The following is a 24084-nucleotide window of genomic DNA, read 5'->3' as shown; positions in this document are numbered from 1 at the left end:
ACAGTGCACAAAGCAGTAGAGACCTGGCCAGAAGAACCGGCGTTGTACGTGATCGTATGTACACAAAACTCCAAGGGGTCCCACCATCGGTGCATCGTGAAGTTGTTCAAGAGCAACGGATTGCAGATGATGAGGACGGCCAAGGAGCAACTCAGGGCCATCAGCGTTCATATTGCGGTGGTAGAGGATGTCGTTGCGCGGCAAGAACATGCGGCATGTGCCGTCAGTGCTGTCGGAGTGATTGCACTCCGGCAATGATGGACTGTAAGGACTCGTTGCGTTGTTGTTCGGTGCGCATGTCAGTCATGTCAGTGAAAGCCATCACGCAGGTCACCGGATCATGCACAGAATGATCAAGTGGATCCACGGGGTGACGAGAGGCAGTTAGTGTCCTTGTGGAGGCATCCAGTCTTGTAATTGACAATAAATGAAAATTCCTGGAGCCACAAAGCCCAGCCACCAAGCCGTCCTGTCGGGTCCCGGAGGGAAGACAGCCGGCAGAGTGCGTGGTGGTCTGTAACGACCGAAAATGTACGGCCGTACAAATATGGCCGGAACTTGACGACAGCCCAAACTAAAGCGAAGCACTCCCACTCGGTGATGGGGTAATTTCTCTCGGCAGGTGACAGCAGGCGGCTGGCGTAAGCTATCACGCACTCCGTACCATTCTGTTGTTGATCGAGAACAGCGCCGATGCCATGGCCGCTTGCGCCAGTGTAGACTTCGGTCGGTGCAGATGGATCAAAGTGGGCAAGTATGGGAAGGGTGGTCAGAAACCTGATGAGAGCGGCAAACGCATGAGCCTGCTCCGGGCCCCATGAGAATGGTGTGTTCTTCTTTTTGATCTGTCAAAGGCCGAGCAATGTTGGCAAGGTTTTTGATGAAACAATGAAAGTAAGAACACAGGCCGAAGAAGCAGCGCACGTCAGAAGCAGAATGTGGCACAGGGAAACTGCGTATGGCACGAACTTTTTCCGAATCTGGTTGGACACCGGATGCGTCAATGAGGTGCCCCAACACGGTAATCTGACGGTGCCCAAATTGACACTTCGTGGAGTTGGAGGCCAGCTTTTCAGAAGACCGCAATAATGGCAGTGAGTCGGGTAAGGCAGTTGCCCAACATGGGAGAAAAAACAGCTTCGTCAAGGTAACAAAGACAGGTGGTCCATTTGTAGCATCGCAGAAGAGAGTCCATCACAAGTTCAAATGTCGCAGGAGCATTGCATAGGCAAAAAGGAATGACTTTGAATTGATATAAGCCATCCGGTGTGATGAAGGCTGTCTTCTCCAACCATTTCATCAACCGAAATCTGCCAGTAGCTGGATCGAAGATCGACGGACGATAAGTATTTAGCTCTGTGCAAGCAGTCCAAGGCGTCATCGATGCATGGTAGTGGGTAGACGTCTTTTCGCGTGATCTCATTTAAGTGGCAATAATCGACGAAAATATGCCAGGCACCATCTTTCTTTTTTCACACGGACGACAGGCGTAGGGCTGGCTGATGGCTCGATGACCCCTTTGCGGAGCGTTTTGCCCACCTCTGATTGGATGACTCGACGTTCAGCATGCGATGCACGATAGGGACGCTGACAAATAGGATTTGTGTCTCCAGTGTTTATATGGTAGTGAACAACAGATGTTCAGCCTAAAGGCCTGTTGCCGAAATCAAAGATTCCACTGTACGATTCAACCAGGAGACGTATGTCTCTGGCCTGTGCAGAGGTGAGGTTAAGTGCAGTCATTTTCGCAAAGTCGTCCGTAAAGGAACCAGAGCTGGGCGCTGCGATTGGCACTAATAAACCACTCTCAGAATTCAGACTCACAATATCAAATTCAGAACCACTAGAAACGCTGTCCAAGAACATGCTGGCCGGAATCACTTGAGGGCACAGGCTCAAATTCAGAAGAGGTAAAACAATGTCATTATTAGTAACCGTGACCGGTTCAAAGCACATTGATGATGGGGCGAAGCACATATTCACCATCAGGAAACTGTGGCTGGGCGGTCAAAGTGACGTAAGTAACTGCTTCGAGTGACAGACGCACATCACGAAGCGAGCACAAGTGCGGTGGGGCGGTGCTCGGAGCATCGGCGAGTTGAGGCAGTTCTAACTGAAGAACATCGGCCGTGCAGTCGAGGAGAGCAGAATGAGTGGATAAAAAGTCAAATCCTAGAATAACGTTGTGAGGGAAGATGTTGCTCACAGTAAAGAGAACAGAAGTAGGGCGGCCAGCTATACTTGCAGTACACATTCCAAGAACCAGCATTCCACCGTCAGCCATATGAAGCACTCGGGCAGCTGCTGGGGCGAGGACCTTCTTTAAACGACTACGCAGGCTAGCACTCATCACAGGTATGTGGGCTCCACTGTCGATGAGTGCTTGGACAGCTATGCTGTCTATTTTAACGCCAATTACACTTCTCCTTGTGTGCATAGACAGAGGATTTGCTGCAGCATTAGGCAATGCAGCACCACCTCCGAGGGCTGCATTTCTTAGTTTTACGAACGGGTGCGGCCAAACGCCACAGGGGTCGAAAGGCGACGTGGCTGTGGCAAACGCGAAGATGGGCGACGTGTTTGCGGTGAACGAGACTGGTGTCCGTGCGGCGATGGTGAGCGACTGTACCACATGTTCCTAGCAGAGTTGGCGCTGTTAGATTCGGCGGTGGGCGAAACATTGCGGGCATTTTCATCACAACGGCTCAGGTTGGTCGGCATGCGAAGGGTTAAGGGCCACGAGATGTGACAGTATCAGGCGACATGACCAATGCGGCAGCAGGTGAAACATATCGGCTGGTCGTCCGCAGTTCTCTACTCAGTCGGGTTGCGATAACGCGGAGAGAAGCGTCGGGGTGGAGCAAAAATAGCGGAAGGGCGTTTGTTAGCTCTGGGATTGGCAACAGCACAGACAGAACGTAAGCCAACGTTTTCAAGTTCCTGGTGAATGATGGCTTGTAAGAAGGGGACTGAAAATGTTGTAGCATCAGGAATAGGCAAACAGAAATGCAGGCGCCATCACATCCAGTTCACGTCAACGATTCGCACCACATCCTCCGATGGCGACACATGCTGCTGTGTGGGTTGATCTTCACACGTTGGCGTTGCAGCAGTAGTGGGAAGTCTGGCGAATGGTTGCAAGACGCATCGGCTTTTGGCGTGCTGGAATTGTTGGCACTCTTTAAAGATAACATCAACTGTAGAGCAGCTTTTGCACATGAGCAGATTAAAGGCGTCGTCAGCAACCCTTAAGCACATGCCCGACCTTCTCAGCTTCTGTCATGTCGTGATCGGGTTTGCTTTACGACAAAGTGCCAGCATGTCTTGGATGTACAAGAGATAGGACTCCGTGGGAGATTGGGTACAGGAGGCCTATTCCTGTTTTGCGTCAATTTTACGGCCGGCTGGTTTGCCAAACAACTCTGTCAACTTCTCTTTGCATTGGTCCCAGCTCGTTAGCTTCTTTTCGTGGTTTTCATACCACACCTTTGCCGTGCCTCTTAGGTAGAACAACAGGTTAACTAGCACACGCATGGGGTCCCATCTGTTGATTCCACTCACACGTTCGTACATAGCCACCCACTTTTCAACATCGGTGCCATTGGTCCCACAGAAAGTTCCAGGATCCTTGGGTTGCGCAACCACAACCTTGGCTATGCCTGATGACAAGGTACAGCAAGATGCTACTTTACCCCCAGATGTCACCTCTTATGACATTTCAAGGCAGCGAGACTGAGACTGCACTGTATTCAGCGGCACTGACAACCATGATGTAGAGGATTGACTTTCCCCCTATGTACGACACATCAGCAGAATAAGAACGAGGAAATGCCCCACACAGGTGCATGGCACTAAACTGGACGCACTACCTGCTGTATGCAAGAGAGAGAATGAGGAAGAATGAGCTTCCCGTTACTCCTGAGCACCTACCTACAACTGCTTTTATGGGCACAGCATTGAAGCTGCAATTGAGGTAATGCCTAACACCACATGAAATACAAAGCACACTACGTCAACACAGAGAAACCAAAACAACTGCACACACATCTCACCGAAATAGACACAACACCTGCTTTGTTGCATCTGAGCTGAAACGGGTGAATCCCAAACTCTGTGTCACATAACATCTGAAAAAATTAGCTGCTACGAGAGAACCAATGAGATTAATCTGGCGCGCTATGCATGCATCTTTAGCCTAATGGGTAAAAAATTGGGCTGCTGCACTAAGGACCCAGATTAACGACCCACCATCAGGCACGTTACTAACTATTATTGAGTCTATCTGACTGGATGTACGAAGAAGCCAGGAGACAGCTCATGATAATGCTTTGCATAAGAGACAACGAAGCTGAACCCACGTTTTCTGCCTTGTGCTTGCAATGCTCTACCAAGTGAGCTTCAACGGCAGTTGTCCCAATGTCAATTTTCTTGGATAGCTGCGCATATGTACTAAGCAAAGCCGTGGGAGTGCTAGGCAGCAGCACTCACAGTTATGATGGCAGACGTGTAGTATCCTTTAAAACACCCACATTACAAATCACATGATCTTAGAAGCTGACAACTGGCTAATAAACACTCGTTTTCTACCATGAGGCCCCAAGGCAGCCGAAATCAAAACATTTGTATCTTGTGAGCGAGAAAAATCAGGGGAATCATGCAGCTCAATTTTTTGTTTATAACAAGCATGTGATGGCAACAGACAATGAAGCAACAGTGACTATATAGAAAAATGGGTTAGAGCTGACGACAATCATTGGCAGCTCACACTATAATGCTTTCTCTAGTTTATTGTCGCAAGACACCTGGCAGCAAATCCTCTGGATTCTTCTTCTACTATGTCTTTTGCAATTGAAATTTTAAATGTGTTTAATACTTCATGGCAACTTAGAACACTTAAATGGTTAAGCATCTCCATACCTTAAATTTGTGGACCAGCTTTGTCACCTTTCTAGAACAATAACTCTCTGGTGTCATACATCACTCAAAGCAACTAATTCTCACTCAAACCACTACTTATTAAATCTACCTTTAGATGAGCAGTACCTGCATTAGACGCAGCTGCATACCCTTTTAGCAAATGGATATACATACCACGCTCAGACTGAGCAAACCAAACAAACCAACAGCAACCAGTACTTGTGTGCATTTGTCTTCAACGAGGCAGAGACAGGCCAGGTCTCGATAAACACAACAAATATAAGGTGCAGCAGAGGAAATAAGCAGAAGCTGTAAAGACAGCAGCAAAGTGAAACAAATTAGACAAGTTTGCAGACAGTCAGCGATCTGGGCCGAGGACAACTCACAACGTTACTGCCACAATTAGAAGCAAATGCTCCTCATGCAACAAGAAAAAACACGTTTTAGCTGTAAACAGCACGACTGCGCGGGGTTGGTTGATATTCTAAACACAGCACATACAACAATTAAAGCAGACACATTACTTGTGTCATCTGTCTTCTTGCTGTTTTTACAATATCGGTCACGGTTGCAAAGCTACGCACATGACCTATGAACGAAAGCAACGGACGTGCATATAAAGTTTGGTGAGCCGATTCATACTCATATATGTTTAATTTTGAAAGTTCCCGTAAAATTTTAGTGATAGTAGTAGCAGCAGTAAAGTGGTTTCGTTTACCAGCTCGCTCACAACGTACGCATTGTATGATTTAACTCCACGGCTCGCAAAGGAGCTACTAAGAAGCTTTAAGTGAAGGAAATACGCTTTCGTTATCTCACTGCAACGAATGAAAGCCTCTGACGCCCATACCGCGGTCAGCAGTGAGAAAGGTAATTAAATGGGTAAATAAGAAGGGCATAGCGTAGTCATCCTATAGAGATGGAGAAAAATAGACTTAAGAACGCGATAAACAACATAGGACGACATCCACGCTAGTTGAGTGCATGCATTTCTGGCGCGTGGAAGATGTCGCTGTTTTTTTGTTCATTTTTTTACATCGGTGCAACGCGTAGGAACTGCAGCGTTGAAGGCACGAACGAATAAATTATACTGCGATCACTGCGGGACCTGCGACAACCGTTTCGTGTTCCTTCGAATTTCGAGATCACATCGACCACAGCTCGAATGCGCAACCGGTTTTTTACGTGTCAGCAAGAGAACGGGTAATCGCACAACACTTACCGTTGTTCCAAGTACGTCGCGGTAGCACCATCAGCTGGGCAACAAATGTCATCAAGCCCTGGCCCACCGCAGTGTCCGCAACTTGAAGCTTCTAAGCATTCGCCAAAAACTAAAAGCGGACCACATCCATACGTACGCGCGCGAACGAGACGCGAGCCATGCCGTCTGAGTTCGAGAGTAGTTATTTCATAAAAGCAAAAACAAACAACAATGTGACGTAACATCCGGTAAAGCCAACTTGTCTTCCTTTCTCACCTTCTCTCAGCTAACGCATGCGCAGCGACCACGGAGCCCTCGGGGGCGATGTTCAGGTTCCGATTGGCTGACCAGGTCGCGTAATCGATAATTTTCCGAACTTTATGGTAAACAAATGATCTTCGTAATAGTTGGAATGTTAGTTAATTTGTTTTTATGAAGAGAAAGTAACATAAAGTGAATGCACAAGAACAATATTTCAGTACACTTAAGCACTTCCGGCACACAGCAAGTGTCGTCTGCTTGTGTTACAACGTACTCCATTTTGACGAGAGCTCCGCGGTCAGAGTCGGTCTTAGTCTTTTCGCGAGCACTATGATTCGACTTTGTTGCCTTGTGGACTGCAAACGTAGCGACTGGCAATATGTCAAGCTGCGACATCGTGTTCCTCTGCAAGGCAGCGTACGAGCGAACTGGCTGCTGCGTATCGGACTGCCGCTATCCGATCGGCGCCAGGATTTGCGCGTTTGCGGCCGTCACTTTACACCGGAAGATTACTAACGCAATAGCGTTTCGCGAATTAGAGACTTTTAGCTCAGCGGGTTTACGTTTCGCTCCGCTCGCGGTCTCCACCGTTGCGCCAGCGGAGCGGCTCGCGAAAAAAGAATTTTAGCCCGGCGGATCACTCACCCACTCGAGCGGGGTAGTGTTCCTGTATATGCTCCCGCAGGGAGCAGAGTTGCGCATAGGTCCGCCGCCGTGATCCAGCTCTGCAGCGAAGCCACTCCTCGCGCGCGCAGGAGCCAAATGCCGCGCGGTGTTCCGCATTTTTTTCTGGTGGTCGCGAGCTACAAGCGCCAATTGTTCGCAGGCGCTTAGCAAAGGGCACTTGTTAATACAGGCTACGCTCGAACGAGTCATTCGTGCAGCCGGAGGGGGTGGGCTTCCAACCAACCGAAACTTTGTTCGTACCTATGTAAACACGCATACACAAACACACACACGAATGTACAAATATGGGGTGGGACCGCCTTCGATTCCCCAAAATAAAATACTCCCGTGGCTCGAACAGCTCCAAAGTTCGCTCGCAGACGCGCAGTACGTTGCCACAAAAAGCGGTGCAATGATTTTCAGCATGCATATGAAGTTGTCTTATCATGTTCAGAAAGCAAGAAACGTTTTAAAGAGTGTTTAAAACTTCACACACGTAAGGTGGACACTTAGCGCATTTTGGCTGCCGAAACCAGCCGATTAATGACCGTCGCCAAGAAAGCTATCGTGCCTGCAGTTACGTCAGTGACCTTTAACAGTGCGCCATTTATCACTAACCATCGTTCACAACAGCTGCACGTTTTCGATACATGCGGTGCAGACACAGATTTAAGCGCATTTCAAATGTTGACATGCGCACATTTTAAGCAAAGCTTACTTTCATTTACTATTACTATTTAGTAGTACTTACTACTTAGTAGTGCTTACTATTTAGTAGCAGCAAATCTGCAAATAGAAAAAGATTCAAGATGCAAGAGCTTCTAGCTGCTCCTCTGAACGCACGATCGACGGTCCACTGATTGCAATGGCGATGCTACTGACGGAAAGCACGAGTTCGCATGAGTCGGCGATGCGCCCGTAAAGTTGGCTTCGCAGCGACGCGGATCATTTGACGTCATTTTTCGCGCTCGGCCAATAGCGGTGCGAGCGGCGCCGGAAAAGGTATGCGCAACTCTGCTCCCTGCGGGAGCATATACAGGAACACTAGAGCGGGGCGCTCTGCTGCCCCACCTAGTGGTCCGAATAGGAGTTACTGAGAAATGAACTCGAATTACGCTTGCTTTTATTATGCAAGAAATGTTGAATAAAGACATATTACATGTTCTCAGTACATTATTTGTTAATAATGTACTGAGTACTAATGTACGGGTCAGCGCCGCAGTCGCCGTCGTCGATGCAGAACTACCGGCGTTCATGTTCGCGGCTGCCATCTTGCATTTCCCATACACGCCCGCGCGCGCTTACGCGCGCTCGCGCGCTGCGTACTGGCCTCGAGCTCCACCACTGGGAAAGCTGGCGCCACTGTCGGCGTGACGTGCTAGGAGGGATCACGTGGACATAGCGGCCGCGTCGGCTGCTTCGGGCGCGCCGAAGCGAGCTGAAAACGAGTTTAAATTCCCTCGTACGCTGCGGTCCTCATTTAGTGGCGAAATTTTCCCGCTTCGAGTGTCTCCTTTACAACGCTTGAAAGCACTACAATAGGTAGTGGCTGCCTTTGAAGGCGCGCAACATGGTAGGCTACTGCTCGGTGCCGCAGGGCCGGACGCACGTAACGGAGGCTGGTGTCAGCCTTATTCACAAGTGGCCGCAGGACAAGAAGCTGCGTGAAGCTTGGCTCGCGAAAGATAAAACCGGCAAACAGTCATCGGCTGCAACTCGGGTATGCAGCAAGCACAGACGCGAGGAAGATTTCTGCTACGGCGCCCGGTCTGCGATGTTCTGAAAACGCGCACTGAGACGCTCGCCCCGAGTCCGCTGCCCGACTAATGTCGTGACGGTTTGGTCTATGAACTTGTCGATGCTATAGATACTGGCAAGTTCAGTGGAGTGGAAAGGCAGCGGTAAGAAGCACATTTAAAGAAAGCATGGCATATGGTCATGTTTGTGTTATGAATTAATGCACTAAATTACAAAAAAGGAGCAGCGGGAAATTGCACGCTGAGAACACCGATAAACATACAGTGCGAAGCAACTCGAGAAATAGTATTGAAAGGTCAAAGAATTTAGAAGAAAAACAAAGATTGAATCGTCGCGACGGCACATCACAGTCCCCGTAGGCGTCGAAGTCTCTGCAATGAAATTATTTTTGAACAGCTGTGATAGCGCCCACGCAACAATGGTTGCTTGTATACTGTCAAATGCTCATATTCTGCGGCCTAAAGCTCATGGCACGGTGCGGAAACGCGCGCGCGGTGAAAACGAAACAGTGCGCGGACAAGCATGCAGACGCGCAGTCGGTCGCTGCGAATCTGCGCGATCGCTGCATTGAGGCTTCGTTCTATTACACTCCATTTAGTTATACAAACACTATAAGAACATATTTCACATAGTTTGCTCTCAGCGTTTACCTACTTTCCACGCAAGAAGCCGGTTCGGAAGACTCCATCGCGGCGACCACGCGCAGTGGCGTTCACTGTACGTATTCGGTAAAGAGATAGCGTCTGTATACGATTGTGTGCTTTCAGTTTGTCCAAGATTATTATTTAGACAGTAATAAACTCATTTCGTTTCGAAAGTACTTAAAGAAATGTCCGGGAGAGCTCGCGCGTGGTGTTTTCAGTGAGCGCTGACAGCAAAACCTATGAGGAGCGCGCCACGTGATCCCTCATAATACGCCAGCGAGGCGCTTCCGATAGATGGCGACTCCGTAACTCCTCGCCGCCAATACCCTCCGCTGGGCAGTGCTTTCCAGCGGGCGTAAACGCTGCTCCGTAAAACCGCTGGCCGCCTCAGCGTGGTGTGCATCCGCAGTCGCGTCTCCGCTCGCCCGCTCCGCTCCGCTGGCCGTAAACCCGCTGGGCTAAAACTCTCTATTAGGGCAAACGCAAGCGCAAGGGGACAGAGTCTGGCCGCTTGACTGTGCCGTACCGGGATGAGCCATGAGATGAGAAGGGCAAATGTGAATGGCCTGCACGGTGCAGCCACCTGGTGGCACAGAGCTCAACCATACACAGTAGCAGCAACGAAATGTATTTTTCTTTGCTGCTGGTGTGTATTTTTCGCAGGAGTGTAATCATCAAGACGTTGTTTTTTATAAATGTTTAAAATGTTTTACACTTGGTTAGAGCAATATTAGTGATTTCTTTGGCTGGTTAAGCGCCGCGCCAACAAGTGTATGGACCGCGCAGACCGATCAGGCCGCTCACGTACGTCTACGCTAAAGTTCCTTCATCAGCTTGAGTTTATGCCTCCAGTCATTTGCCGAAATGACCAGCTTGCCTGTGGTTACCGGAATACAAGACACGTTCGGCGCTACGACAGAATGCTCGCAACGCACGCTGCTTCGATAGCTCTCGCTTGCGGTCGACGGCCAAGCGGCTAGCGGCGAGGTCTCGCGCGGGCGGGGGCGAGCTCCAAAACAACCGGAAGTGGACGATGTGACGTCGCATCTTGACGCAAGCCAGTGAAGGCGGAGCTTAGCACCGCTCGCTCGGCGAACGAGTTGAGGAGGAAAAGCATGGCTAGGGAGGAGGGTAACTTCTAATCGCTTGTAGCTCCATTATTACGTAACGCTTCACTTAAATTGTGGTGCGAATGTTCTACTTAAGCTGTACCCTACGCGTCTACAAAATTTGTCCGAACCGTTTCAGGGGCCCTTTAAACTGAAAAATGGTTATTGCGCATTCCCTTTATGTTACTTTCTTTTTATAAAAACAAATGAACTAACATTCCAACTATTACGAACATCATTTCTTTACCACAAAGTTGGAAAATTATCGATCACGCGCCCTGGTCAGCCAATCGGATAGCTCGCCCCACTGACGTCATATGAGTGATTTGCGTCATATGGGTAGGGGCAGCTTAAAATTCCGCCGCGCAGTGTGCTGCGGTCGGCAGCGATGTGCATTTTTAAAACCTTATAATAAATTACGCGCTTTACGCGGAGCACTTAGATGCGTCAATTAAAGATCAGAAGGACCTACTCTAACGACTCAGTACGTTTGTAGAAAATCGTCAAAATTGTTTCAGGGTCCCTTTAAGTGGGACGAAATAGAACAATTACAAACGGAAGATTTTCAGGTTTATGGAGTCGCCGAAACCCATTTAAGAGATGAGGAAGAGCCACCATTCATTACAGGATACACCTGGGTAGGGTACAACAGAAAAGGGAAAGACCGCAGAGGAGGAGGCCTTAGGGCGCTAGTGAAGGGACAGGAGTGGGAAAGGGTAAGGGAGAGCTGCAGTGAGCACATGTGCATTGCTCAAGGGCACTGTAGGGAATCTAGAGACAATCCTGGGAGTTGTGTATCTGAAAACGGGGAATGATTCGAAAGAGGAGAATGCAAAACATTTCAAATGTATGGCCAAGGACATCAGGGATTAGCTATGAAACGGGACATAATCATCCTAGGGGACATGAATGCACATTTGGAATACTTTGACAGATGCAACAGGGCAGATGTTAGTAGAGTTTTGTGAGGCCCATTATTTTGTAATAGTTGATACTGAAATTAAATGCGACGGGAAGATAACATGGGAAAGAAATAACTCCCACTCCACCATCGACTACTACATATAATGTCCCACAAACTGTATGAATGGTTGGGAGGTATGGAAATTGATGAGGAAGGTACAAAAAGCCTGGGGTGTGATCACAAACGAATCAAAATCAGTTTTGGAAGGGCAGTACCACTGACAGAAACTAAAGAAAGGAAAGGTATGAGCAATCTGAATGACAGGCAGCAGCAAGAAGCGGCGAAAAACATTGAAAACATAGTATACCCAAACAACCGCAAAGGGCATGGACATACGTCGAGTTAATAGGTATTTTTAAACGAGAGCTAGAGAAGGAACAGACTAGGAAACTAGGAAGTAAGCAGGGAAAACATAAACCGAAATGCTGGTGGGGCCGAGAAGTTAAGGAAGCCATAGAGCAACGCGGAGATGCATGCAGAAAACACAGAGCAGCAAAGAAAAGGGGAGCCCCAGCAAAAGAGGTGGAGACCAAGTGGCACAATTACCTTTCAATGAAAAGGGAAGCATCGGCATTAATTCAAGCCAAGATAGCAAAAGCTGGGGTACAGTGGTTGTTAGAGATACGAAAAAAAAGACAGAAATGCCTCTAAGAAGTTTTGGAAACACATAAGGCAACAGAGTATAGAGGTGGTTCAGCACTCACTGACCACATCAGAAGGAACAAAGGTGGAGGTAAAGGAAGCTCAGGAATATATTAGGTTAACAATAGAAGCAGCATATTTGCAGAACCAGAGGACTATAGCGAAATTGAGAACAATGACAACAGCAGGACAGAAGAGGAGGAGAACAGATGGATGACAAGTAAGGAATGGGACAGAATTGACACAAGGTCCCCGTGGGAACAGCGCCAGGACCTGATGACATACCTATGAAATTGATAAGCATATTAGGCCAGAAAAGTAAATTAAAATTACGACAACTTATTGAACAAATAGTTGTGGGGGGAGATGTTCCACAGGACTGGAAATCGATAGAATGATATTAGTTTACAAAGGTAAGGGAAGCAAGGACAACATTAAATCCTACCAGCCAATAACTGTCACATCAGTCATATACAGAGTAGCAATGCAGATGGGGAAAATGAGAATGGAGGAATGGGCAGAATGTGAAGAGATCTTGGGAGAGCTGCAGAATGGATTTCGAAGAAACAGAAGGCTAGATGATAATTTATTTGTTATAACACAGTGCATACACTCTAAGAAAAGTTTACACCCTTTGGAGTGCCCCTTCTGCCACACAACGATAATCGTCATCTGCCTTGATGCGTTTGGAGCCCAGTATTCCAGTAACGAACGGCATGCGCGTTATCACCACGATAGCATTCCCGACAGGAAAGTAGCGGGCGCGGCGTTTTCTGAGAAAGGAAACGCATCAAGGCAGATGACGATTATCGTTGTGTGGCAGAAGGGGCCCTCCAAGGCCGTGTCTGGTGTGACCAGGGCACAGCAGGCGAAAGGTGACCAAAACGTCTACGTTAACCCATAACGTCACGTCCGCTATAACCCATGATGTCACATCCGTTCATTTCCATGGCGTCTGTCTTACGGGGCCGGTTGCGCTGCGAAGCGGTCCGTATTCCGTGCCCACTTAGAGCGGGAGTAATTGATATTTCCAAGCTATATGCGTGTAATAACAGCTTGAGACTGAGCTGTTCGATGCGTTACCGCTAGGTACTTTGAGCGCATATTTTGCCTCCTGGCCGCGTCAAATTGCAGCCGGCCTGTAGAATGGGCCGTGGCATCCCATATAGAGCTGCTCATGTATATTGCCTCCGTCAGGATCGTCAGTGCGTGCACATAACTATTCAGTAGTCTGGTTCAGGGAAGGATGCGCGAAAGAACGAGGACGTAAGAAAACACTGGCATGACGAGCTGCTCCATCAGATCGTGTTACATCGCGCTTTTTTTTCTAAGACCATCTCGCTCGAGCGAGATGGTGTTAGGACAGCATTACTACAGCTATTTTACAGCTTTGCTGCAGCTCATTTAATCATCACACGCATTCTTTTAATAAGACAAATGGCATTGCTGCGCAGAAGAGCGTCTCTTGAAGTTTCCCAACAAGAGCCAGTGCCGCCGTGCCTGCTGCATACACGCTTACCTTTCCTAACACAGCTAAGACGCGGCACCAGCTCTGCTACTGCGTGATACAGGGTCACTATATTGTAGTGTCTATTAGCTGCATTTAGCCAAATGTGAGTACTCGGTTGGAAACCTGGAATAAAGTATGGGAGCTTGAGCAATGAGTGCGTATCACCGTGTCACTCCAATCTAAATCAACCGGACCGTATGCCGGTCTACGCGAACACTAAAATGGTGTCAGAAGTGTTATAGGCCGCGTGCACCGCCTATAGAGGCGCCACTGATAGCCACCTAGCGGGCGCTTCCAACAATACGCGTGGGAGCAGTAGCAGACGACAACGCTTTGCAGCAAGTGTGACTGAAGTTCGCGGCTGCGATTTGTCCTTGGTTCGGGCGCCAGACTGCTTCTTCTGCGGTGACAGCTGTAGGGAAGACGCAGACCTCTGTGGGAGCGGGTATGAACAAGGTGTTACCGGTGTTTGGGGCAACATGGTCCACATACGCGCCAGGTGCGTCCCGCAGACAAACGCCATGAAGACCATTTACATGAAGTGGAGCTCATGTAAACTAGCCGACAAATTTTGTTGACTAATGCGATGTCTCGACCGTTTTTTTTTTCTTTAATTCTACCCTTGCCGTAATGCTGCTTCTGTACCTCAATAATAAGCACCCGTCGTTAGTGCAGACTTAGATAACAAATCCGCACGGTGCGATGTCTGCATATACCGTTGTGATTTTTCTGCCGATGAATACATGTGACGCCGCCGAATAAGTGTAGTGAAAGTCGCCTGAAGTAGAATAATTGCTAATTTATTGATAGAAACGCGTACACTATAGTCAACGAAGCCACCAAACGCACGGGTTAATAAAAGCGCGTGTTAGCGCTGTACCGCCGATGAACTGCCGTTCGCGCTGCAGTTTTTGCAATTTTAAATTCCCTAAGGGAACTGCTTGGAAACGTACAAAGCTATAGTGTGACTAACATTGCAGTACTTTTTTTAAATGTTACTAGAGAGAATGGCCACATGATATATTTAAAGGCAGAGCAGCGCCAGTCAAGTTAGATACAGCGCTGGCGGCAAGGCCGGGTTTAGTCCTATGCGGCGTAATCATAATAAGAAATAATTCAGCTGAGTGCAAAATTCACTTGCAAGAAGCGACTACGTTGTGAAACAAACAAATCACTCGGCGTGTTAAGTCTGCTCAGACAGCATCAAGGTATGATGATGTGACGCAAACTACTCAGCGAAAAATGGATCAGCGAAAAATAGAACAAAAATACCATATGCAGTAACTATTAGCAATTCTCGCCCTGAGCTACCTATTTTCTAAACACATTTCCCAAAAAACCACAACATCTAAGGTGCCCTCGGGCGAAATGAATAAAGCTGTTAAAGAAGCACTTGCTTGGTGTCATTCCGATAAGACACAGCGTGATTTATACCCTTTACAAACGAGGCAGGGTGAAAACCTTGCAGCTCAAAAGAATCAGGAGTTATGCATGAAGCAACTAGCAACAGTTAAACATGGGCGAAGCCACGCATAAAATAAATGTAAAAACATGAAGTGCGCGACAGCTGGTGCGAGGATTTACCGGGCCACATAAAACTAACAATTTCAGTTCTTGCAAACTTCTGTAGCTTTAACATGCAAAACAATGCGCTCATGCAGTCGTGCTGCCTAGCTAGCCCAACGCGGTAAAGAAGCGGAAAACAATATAAGCGGCAAACGGCATTCCGAACTTTAGCGAAATGCCTTTCAACCGCAGGTTGCACTGCAGACGAACTTCGTCGCTTACCCGTCTAACTACAATTGAGTAAAAAAATAATAATAAAAAAGAAAAAACACCGAAGCGACAAAGGAAAGGATGAGAACAAGAAATTTCGCGCCGAAGCTACGATCCATTGCCACCGTTGCTCCTGCTGATGAGGCTTTGCGGGGAATAATTAGAACCGTATCACCGGCACGTTTTCGCCGGTATTTGAGCCCCCCCACCCTGCAACAATTCTTCTTCGACATTCTTCGGAAGCTTTGGCCATCCCACACATGCGAAGGGTGTTGCTTATTTTGCTCTGAAAACACAAATAAGACGGAGAAGCACTATCAGCGACGCAACAAACTACGGCGTGCTAGGGCGCGCGGCTCGCTCCTCTCCCATGCGTTCTGCGCAAGGCCGCCACCAGTGGCGCGGCCATCGGCGTGCACGCCGCGTATACCCGTGTCACACGGGCGTTTGGAAGGCCTTCCAACCGATAGTCAGTTGACACAAAGGTCAAGTTCGAGCTGCTACACGGGCGGTTTCGAAGGCCGCCGAGTCAATAGTCTATCGAGTCAACGGAGCACCCTACAACTCTATCGAAATCTCGATGGCCTTTGAGCAACGGAAGCGGAAACAGCGCGAACATGCCCTCTCGTTCACAGTGTGCTCGTACTCACGGTTAGAAAGAACAAATCAAACCAAATGCTCTAAGAATACTATATATATTGATTATTCCATAAAGTGCTTTTGCCACTTAAAATGTACGAACACACACCAAAACGGCAGCCGCGGCGCAAATGTTGCCGCAGTTTCGCTACTCAACAACTTAAAAACTAAACATACATGTATTGCAATGTATAAACAAACATAAAAGAAATTATAGTGCTTTTAAATGGTTTTAATGTTGTTTTCGTGACATGAAAACGAAAATAAAGATCCGCAGCGCCACACAATTTTGCGAGAAACGCCTGAACCACTCAACGGCCTTTCAAAAGTGCCATGTAGCAGCGCGAGAACTCCTTTGAGTCGATAGAGTTGTGGCGTTTCAAAGGCCGTCGACTGGAAGGCCTTCCAAATGTGCCCGTGTGACACTGTGCCAAACCAACAGTCATTCCGTCGTATCATCCCTCAGCAGCAAGCGGCGACCGGCAATCGCAGCCATGGCACACGCGCTCCCTCCCTTCCCAAGTTTCGACCTTCGCGCCACAGACGCCAACAATGACGGTCTTTGAGTGATATGATTACTGCGATTTACCATTGCTTTGTGATCCTACTGCCTACCTGTGGTGACGTAGAGACTAACCCGGGACCGCCTACTGCAGAGATGCTTCAGACCCTAATTGATGATGTTCGTGAACTTAAACACACTGTGCAAGCTACTAACAGCAAGATTAACGAAACAAGTATTAAGCTGTTTTCAATTGACAAGAAGCTTGACGATATTTCTGCTACGGTGACTAATTACACGAGCAAGGTTGACGAGCTTCAGTCAGAAGTCGAAAAACTGGCTTTGAAAGTAGACGACTTGGAGAATAGGAGTAGAAGAGAGAACTTGATTGTATATGGCATAAAAGAATCGACCGAAGAAAATTGGCAATCCCTCGAACAAGTCGTGACTAAAAACATTCTGACTGACACTCTAAAGGTTCCAAACGTAGCTATCGAGCTTATTCGCAGAATTGGCCGCCCAGGCGAGGGCAGATGCCGACCCGTCATATTCAAACACATGGATGGCAGAGATAAGGCCAATATTTTGAAGAATTGTAACAAACTGAGAGGCACAGCCTATAGCATATCGGAAGATTTCTCCCCGCGGGTACAATCAATCCGAAAGAAGCTCTGGGCTGCTGCTGCTGAACACAGGAAGAAAGGTGCCGAGGTCGTGCTGTCATTCGACAAAATCAAAATTAATGGTAAACTGTTCCAATGCAACGACACTCAAGATAAAATAGTCCCGCTAGCTTCACAACGACGGCCTAACTGTAACTTCAGAAAAAAAGAGTCCGCTTAAGAGCCGCAATTTAGGCCATAGAGACACAGTTCAAAGCGGGTTCTCTGTTCTGAACATTAATGCCCGCAGCATCCGGAATAAAACAGAAGACTTCGAAGGTCTTCTTTTAACGTATGAGCCTGATGTTTGCAGTGCTCACCGAAACGTGGCTCCATGATAACATATCCGATAAGGATGTGATACCTCATTCGCACGAAATTATCCGCCATGACCGCAGTTCTAGAGGGGGTGGGGTAGCCATTGTGATAAAGAAAGGAACAGATTACACGCTTGTACCACACCATACTAGCATAGAAATGATCTGGATCCGACTTCATACTTGCAAACACAGCATCTTTATTGGCGCCGTTTACAGGCCACCAAATTCAGATCTAGGTATGCTCGAGACGCTGTATGACTTTTTGAATGAGCACAAAAAGCGATATTCACATGTCATATTGTGTGGTGATTTTAACTTGCCAAAAATCAACTGGGAATCCTTGAGCGTCTCATCTTCATGCCGGCATTCTGATTTGCTACTCGATATTGCTTTTTCTTTTAATTTGAAGCAGGTTGTGGCAGAACCATCGCGAGTTACTGCTACCACGGGCTCACTTCTAGACCTTGTATTTGTGTCCGATGCTATTGAAAGGCTGGGTTTCACGGTTAATATTATGCCTGGTATATCCGACCACGATTTAGTGCTTTTCAAAACCAATATGGCACGACCAATCACACGCCAATCAACAAAACAATTTTACGATTTCAATAACGCTGAAGACGAGAGTATTTTAGACCTTCTTGAACAAGAATACGACAATTCTTTTGCAAGGTACAGTGAAGGCCGCACGTACAAGTCCGAATGAATTGTGGTTGAACTTTAAAAGTACGGTACATATGTGTATTCATCGGTACGTCCCGCTGAAGAAAAAGAAAATTCATAGCCCCAGTCCATGGATTACACGAGAAATAATTCACCTAAAACGTCGCGTAAGCAGACTTTCCCGTAACATTTCGAGGGCTGCACACAGTACTGTGGCGTTACTTCGTAGAGAGATAAGAAATCAAGTAAGACAATCAAAATTCCAATTCATTATTGTAAAACTGCACAACTTCCGCATTAATGACCCGCGAAAATTCTGGACTCATCTAGCTCAAAAAAAGGCCCCCTTACACAAATTGACAATAAATGACGTGGACGTTAGTGACAGACAGCAAATACCGGCAGCATTCAACGACTATTTTTCTTCTGTGTTCCTGCGTGGTGGTGGTCCGTCTACCAATTTCAGATCAACCAGCTTCCAGGTACCCGATCTTAGCATAGGCGAAAAAGGCATTTTTTCCGCCCTTCTACACCTGAATACAAAAAAATCATCTGGACCAGATGATATTCCGAACACGTTTCTTTCCAGATACGCGGAATGGTGTTCAAAATTCCTCTTTATTGTATTCCGTACTAGTCTACGAGAGGGTGACGTTCCCAGGGATTGGAAGCTGGCTAAGGTTATTCCTGTGCACAAATCTGGTACCAAGCTCCACGTCGCTAATTACAGGCCAATTAGCTTGTTGTGCACCGCAGGTAAAGTGATGGAACACTTTGTTTTCAAACACATCGCCTCATTCTTGGAAGACAATAATTTTTTTTCTGGAGCTTAACATGGATTTCGTCACGGGTTATCTACTGTGGCACTGTTAATTCACACTACCAATGATTTCTGTAAAACCCTTGACAAAGCAGGACAAATAGATGCCATTTTTCTGGACTTTGAAAAAGCCTTCGACCGCGTACTGCATAGTAAACTTCTGCTAAAACTTAGACACATCTTACAGAATCAACAAATTTTACAGTGGCTTGATTCATACCTATCTCACCGGCAACAGTACGTCCAGATATCCAGTTCAAGCTCACCCATCGCTCCAGTATTTTCAGGAGTGCCACAGGGCTCAGTCCTTGGGCCGCTTCTTTTTCTTATATATTTAAATGACCTAAAACTTGACTCTCCTGTGCGGGCCCGTTTTTTCGCAGATGACTGCGTAATTTATCACACAATTCTCACCGAACGTGACCAGCTCGTTCTAAATAACTACTTGTGTGCTGTTAGTAATTGGTGCCAAAACTGGTCGATGACATTAAATGTCACGAAATGCAAACAAATCACCCTAACCCGAAAGAAAGATCCACTGAAGTATTCGTACAAAATTAATAGCGCTCCTCTAGAACCAGTAGAACAATTTAAGTATCTTGGCGTAACGATCAGCTCGAACCTCAGTTGGAGCCCCCACATTAAAAACATGGTTTCAGTGGCATCCAAAATACATGGCTAATAAGACACCGGTTAAAACATGCAACCACTAAAACAAAACTTGTAGCTTATACTTCGCTCGTGCGTCCCCTACTGGAATATGCTGACGTGATCTGGGATCCGCACACTAAAACGAATGTAAAAAGTATTGGGAGGGTTCAGAGAAAGGCACTGCGATTTATACACCACGCCTACGGAAGACAGGTATCGATATCTGATCTTCTTAGCCGCTCCGGTCTTCGCGCCTTGGAATCTCGTCGAAAAATGCACCGTCTTAAGATGCTATTTGCAATGATTATTAATCATACCAAATTAGAATTCCACACTTACATGCAGTACAACAGAACCCGACAGACTCGACACAAACACGACAAAACAATTATAATGCCTCAGTGCAGAACCAACATATACAAGCTGTCGTTCTTTCCAAGAACGATAGCAGACTGGTACAAGTTGCCCTACGATGTGGCCACCTTATCATCACCCGATGCATTTTTTTCAGCAGTCAGTTCTAGCCAATAACCTTTGTGAGCTCGTTTTTTTTCTTTCTTTTTTTTGGATTTGAATGTAACGCGTTGGCATCTTGTTTTGTTTGCTTTGCTTCGCAGTAACCTTACTGTGTGCCTATGTGGTTCTCTGTCGTAACTGTTACTGTTGTTGTTTTCTTGATGGACCGTTAATATGAAAAGCGTCATGTACCCACTCCTGCCCTGGCTACCAAAAGGCGGCCGGCAGTATTGAATAAATAAATACTGGTCACGAATGGACCAAGTGGATAGAAATGTTCGAGAACTTTCTTTTAGCGTGTGATATCACGGCAGATGCACGCAAGAAAGCCCTCCTCCTGCGCTACGTCGGCGAGGAAGTCTGCGACATATTTCGCTCCCTCCCCGACATCCCTACACAAGCTGCAACAGCTGCAAGCACGACCCAGACCACGCAGAGCCCATCGACGCCAGAATGCGATGCCGCACGAGCGAAACTGAGTGCATACTTCGCCCCGCGAGTGAACTCGACATTTGCGATGTACAAATTTCGCCAAGCACAGCAAAACATTGGTGAGCCACTGGACGCCTTCTACGCGCGCCTCCGGCAGCTCTCTCACCACTGTAACTTCGAGAACGTCGACGCTGAAGTCCAGAACCAAATAATCCTCGCCACAACGTCGTCTCACCTTCGCAAATATGCAATGCTTTATTCCCTCACTTTACCAGACTTACTTAAACAGGGAAGAATGCTCGAGGATGTCGAACGAGATGTATGCGAAATCGAAAAGAACGTCGATAGCAATCCGGCGGTGCTCGCAGTGCACAAGGAAGGACAGCACCATGGACAACACCAAGAAACAGCCGACAGATGCCACGACAAACCTATGCATCGCGACGACCTCGTGCCTCATCAGCAGATTGTCTCAACTGCGGCGGCAAGTGGCCTCACCAAGGCGGACGATCAAGTTGTGTTGCATGGGGCAAGACATGCAAGGCATGTAAAAAGGTTGGTCACTTTGCACGATTCTGTCGTTCAACGAGACAAATGGTACACGCAGTTGACTGTGACAATGGTCCAAACAGGAATCAGACAGTCTGCAGTAAGAAGAGTTCTAGCACCAAAGAATGTGCTGCCACCCGTGACACCAGTTCAAGCAGTGACGAGTATGTTTTCGTTGTCATGATCTCACCTCAGACAGGCCCATCTCCAAAAGTTATTGTCACTCTCAACAATGTGCCCGTCACTTTCATAATCGACACAGGTGCAACAGTGTCAATTGTTGACGAAAATGACTTTAAGAGTTATCGCCTGAAGGTGAAACTCCAGGAAACATGCATCAGAGTGTTCCCATACAAAGCAACATCTCCACTTGAACTTCTAGGCAAAGTCTCTGTCACAATGAGATACAAAGATAACTGCATTGAAGAAGACATCTTTGTCATTCGAGGAAGCTGTGCACCACTCTTAAGCTTCACAGCAGCATCCAACCTGGGGCTTGTCCAGATCACATACCAAGTTAATGAGCATCAAGGTGACAAGTCAATCGTGGAAGCATTTCCCAAGTTGTTTAGTGGAGTTGGAAAACTCAAAAAACCAGCAGATTCATCTTTTTGTGGACGACACTGTCCCACCGGTTGCACAACCACACAGGCGTATTCCGTTTGCCTTACAGAGAAAGAACTTGAACGCCTCCTGTCAGAAGACATCATTGAGCCAGCCATAGGACCTACACCGTGGTTGTCCCCTGTGGTCATTGTGCCTAAACCGCATCAGCCTGATGAAATTCGAATCTGCATTCACATGCGTGTTGTGAACACTTCCATTCAACGTGAACGACATTTGTGCCCAACAGTGGATGACATCATTGTTGCCTTAAATGGAGCAACAATGTTCTCGAATCTTCACTTAAAGAATTCATATCATCAGTTGGAACTTCACCTTTCCTCAAGGCAACTCAACACGTTCTCCAGACATGTTGGCTTGTTTCGCTACAAACGACTGAACTTCGGCATCAGCAGCGCAGCTGAAAAAATCAGAACACCATACGCCAAGTGCTCAACGGCATCTCCAACGCTCTGAATGTTAGTGATGATATTCTTGTTTTTGGGCAAACAAAACAGGAGCACGACTTGTCCATGGACGCCGTTCTGCAGCGAATCCAAGAAACTGGATTGACACTGAATGAAAAGAAGTGTCACTTTCATCAACGTGAACTGAACTTCCTTGGACTTAATTTTTCAGCTGATGGCGTTCGTACTGATCCTAAGAAGATAGCAGCCTTCCTACAAATTAAAACACCGGAATCACCACAAGAAGTGAAGAGCCAGCTAGGAATGATCAACTATTCAGGCAGATTTCTGAGAAATCTTGCTGACCTCACACAGCCTTTACGTGCACTGACACTGAAGGATGTTGTATGGGAGTGGGCAGAACGACAGCAAAATGCTCTTGAGAGCGTAAAGCAAGCCATGGACGATGCCTCCACCCTTGCTTACTTTGACCCATCCAAACCGACAGAATTGGTGGTAGATGCAAGTACACATGGACTGGGTGCTATCCTCACACAGCGTGACAGTGAAGACATTGTAGTTATAGCTTATGCAAGTAGAGCGCTTACACCAGTTGAAAGTCGCTAATCCCAATTTGAACGTGAGATGCTCGCAGCTGTATGGGCCATGGAGCACTTCCGTCTTTACCTTTGTGGAGTCAACTTCCTTTTGCTGACTGATCACAAGCCTTTAGTGAGCATACTGGGAAACCCAAGATCATCACCACCTGCCCGCATTGAGCGCCTTGCTCTACGCATTCAACAGTACAAGTTTGTTGTACAACACACTGCAGGAAGTATCAACCCTTCCGATTACCTTTCCAGGCATCTAGTTCCTGAAACGAAAATGTGTGCCCGCATCGACAAAGTACCTAATGAGTATGTCAACTTTATCCAGCGCCACAACATCCCAAAGGCCTTTTCGGTTCAAGAAGTCGCTGATGCAACGAAAGTAGACCAGAAGCTACAGTCACTTATCAGTGCTATCCAGCACCCTACACTCACCAGCTGGGTCTCTGTTGAACTGAAGCCATTCGCATCTATAAAAACAGAACTAACAACAACGCCCGAGGGCATTGTCCTTCGAGTAACACGCCTAGTTCTTGCCGCTACCCTGCAGAAACAAACAGTGCTGCTTGCCCACAAGGGCCATCAAGGGATTGTGAAAACAAAACAAATGTTAAGAGAAAAAGTGTGGTTCCCAGGCATGAATAAGCTCGTGCACACTTTGATTAAAAGCTGTCTACCATGTCAAGCAGCTGTTCCCCATGCAAAGCAAGAACCACTTGCCATGACGGAACTACCCAGTGATCCCTGGGAAGAAGTATCAGTCGACTTTTGTGGTCCCTTCCCAGATGGAAAGTACGCTATGGTGGTGTTAGATGACTTCTCATGATACCCAGTGGTACAGTTCATACACTCCACAAGTACAAACAATGTGCTTCCCTCCCTGCGACAAGTGTTTTGCCAGTTTGGAATCCCTGCACAGGTAAAAAGTGACAATGGGCCACCATTCCAAGGCAAAGAGTTTGCTGCATTCGCAAAAGAATTAAGATTTCGGCATCATCAGATCACACCTTTGTGGCCTCAAGCTAATGGCGAAGCTGAGCGGTTCATGAAAACAGCTTGAGAAGTCAGCTTGAGAACACAGATTGGAAAGTAGAGCTCGACACTTTCCTGATGTCATACAGGTCTTCAAAACACTTGACTACAGGAAGATCACCGTATGAATTGCTGTTTGGCAGACAGATGAGAAATCCTCTGCCTTGCTATGTTGAAGCTGCTTCGGAAACGGAAGACGTAACAAAGTTGAAAACAACTGTGCTCGAGAAAA

The 24084-nt window shown here is 47.2% G+C and overlaps 1 protein-coding gene across 1 annotated transcript; it reads left to right on the top strand.

Annotated features, from left to right (window-relative positions):
• Positions 1–20459: 20459 nt before the first annotated feature.
• On the top strand, positions 20460–21386 carry LOC126529727 (uncharacterized; the record flags this gene model as incomplete). Its single annotated transcript, XM_050177221.3, has 1 exon — positions 20460–21386. A coding segment is annotated over one exon (927 nt), but the record flags the coding sequence as incomplete, so codon positions are not given.
• Between the last annotated feature and the right edge of the window lie 2698 nt (positions 21387–24084).

The sequence above is a fragment of the Dermacentor andersoni genome, chromosome 9, assembly GCF_023375885.2.
Source record: "Dermacentor andersoni chromosome 9, qqDerAnde1_hic_scaffold, whole genome shotgun sequence".
Lineage (NCBI taxonomy): Eukaryota > Metazoa > Arthropoda > Arachnida > Ixodida > Ixodidae > Dermacentor > Dermacentor andersoni.
The sequence above is the reverse complement of the archived record's forward strand: the minus strand, read 5'-3'. Positions and strand labels throughout refer to the sequence as shown.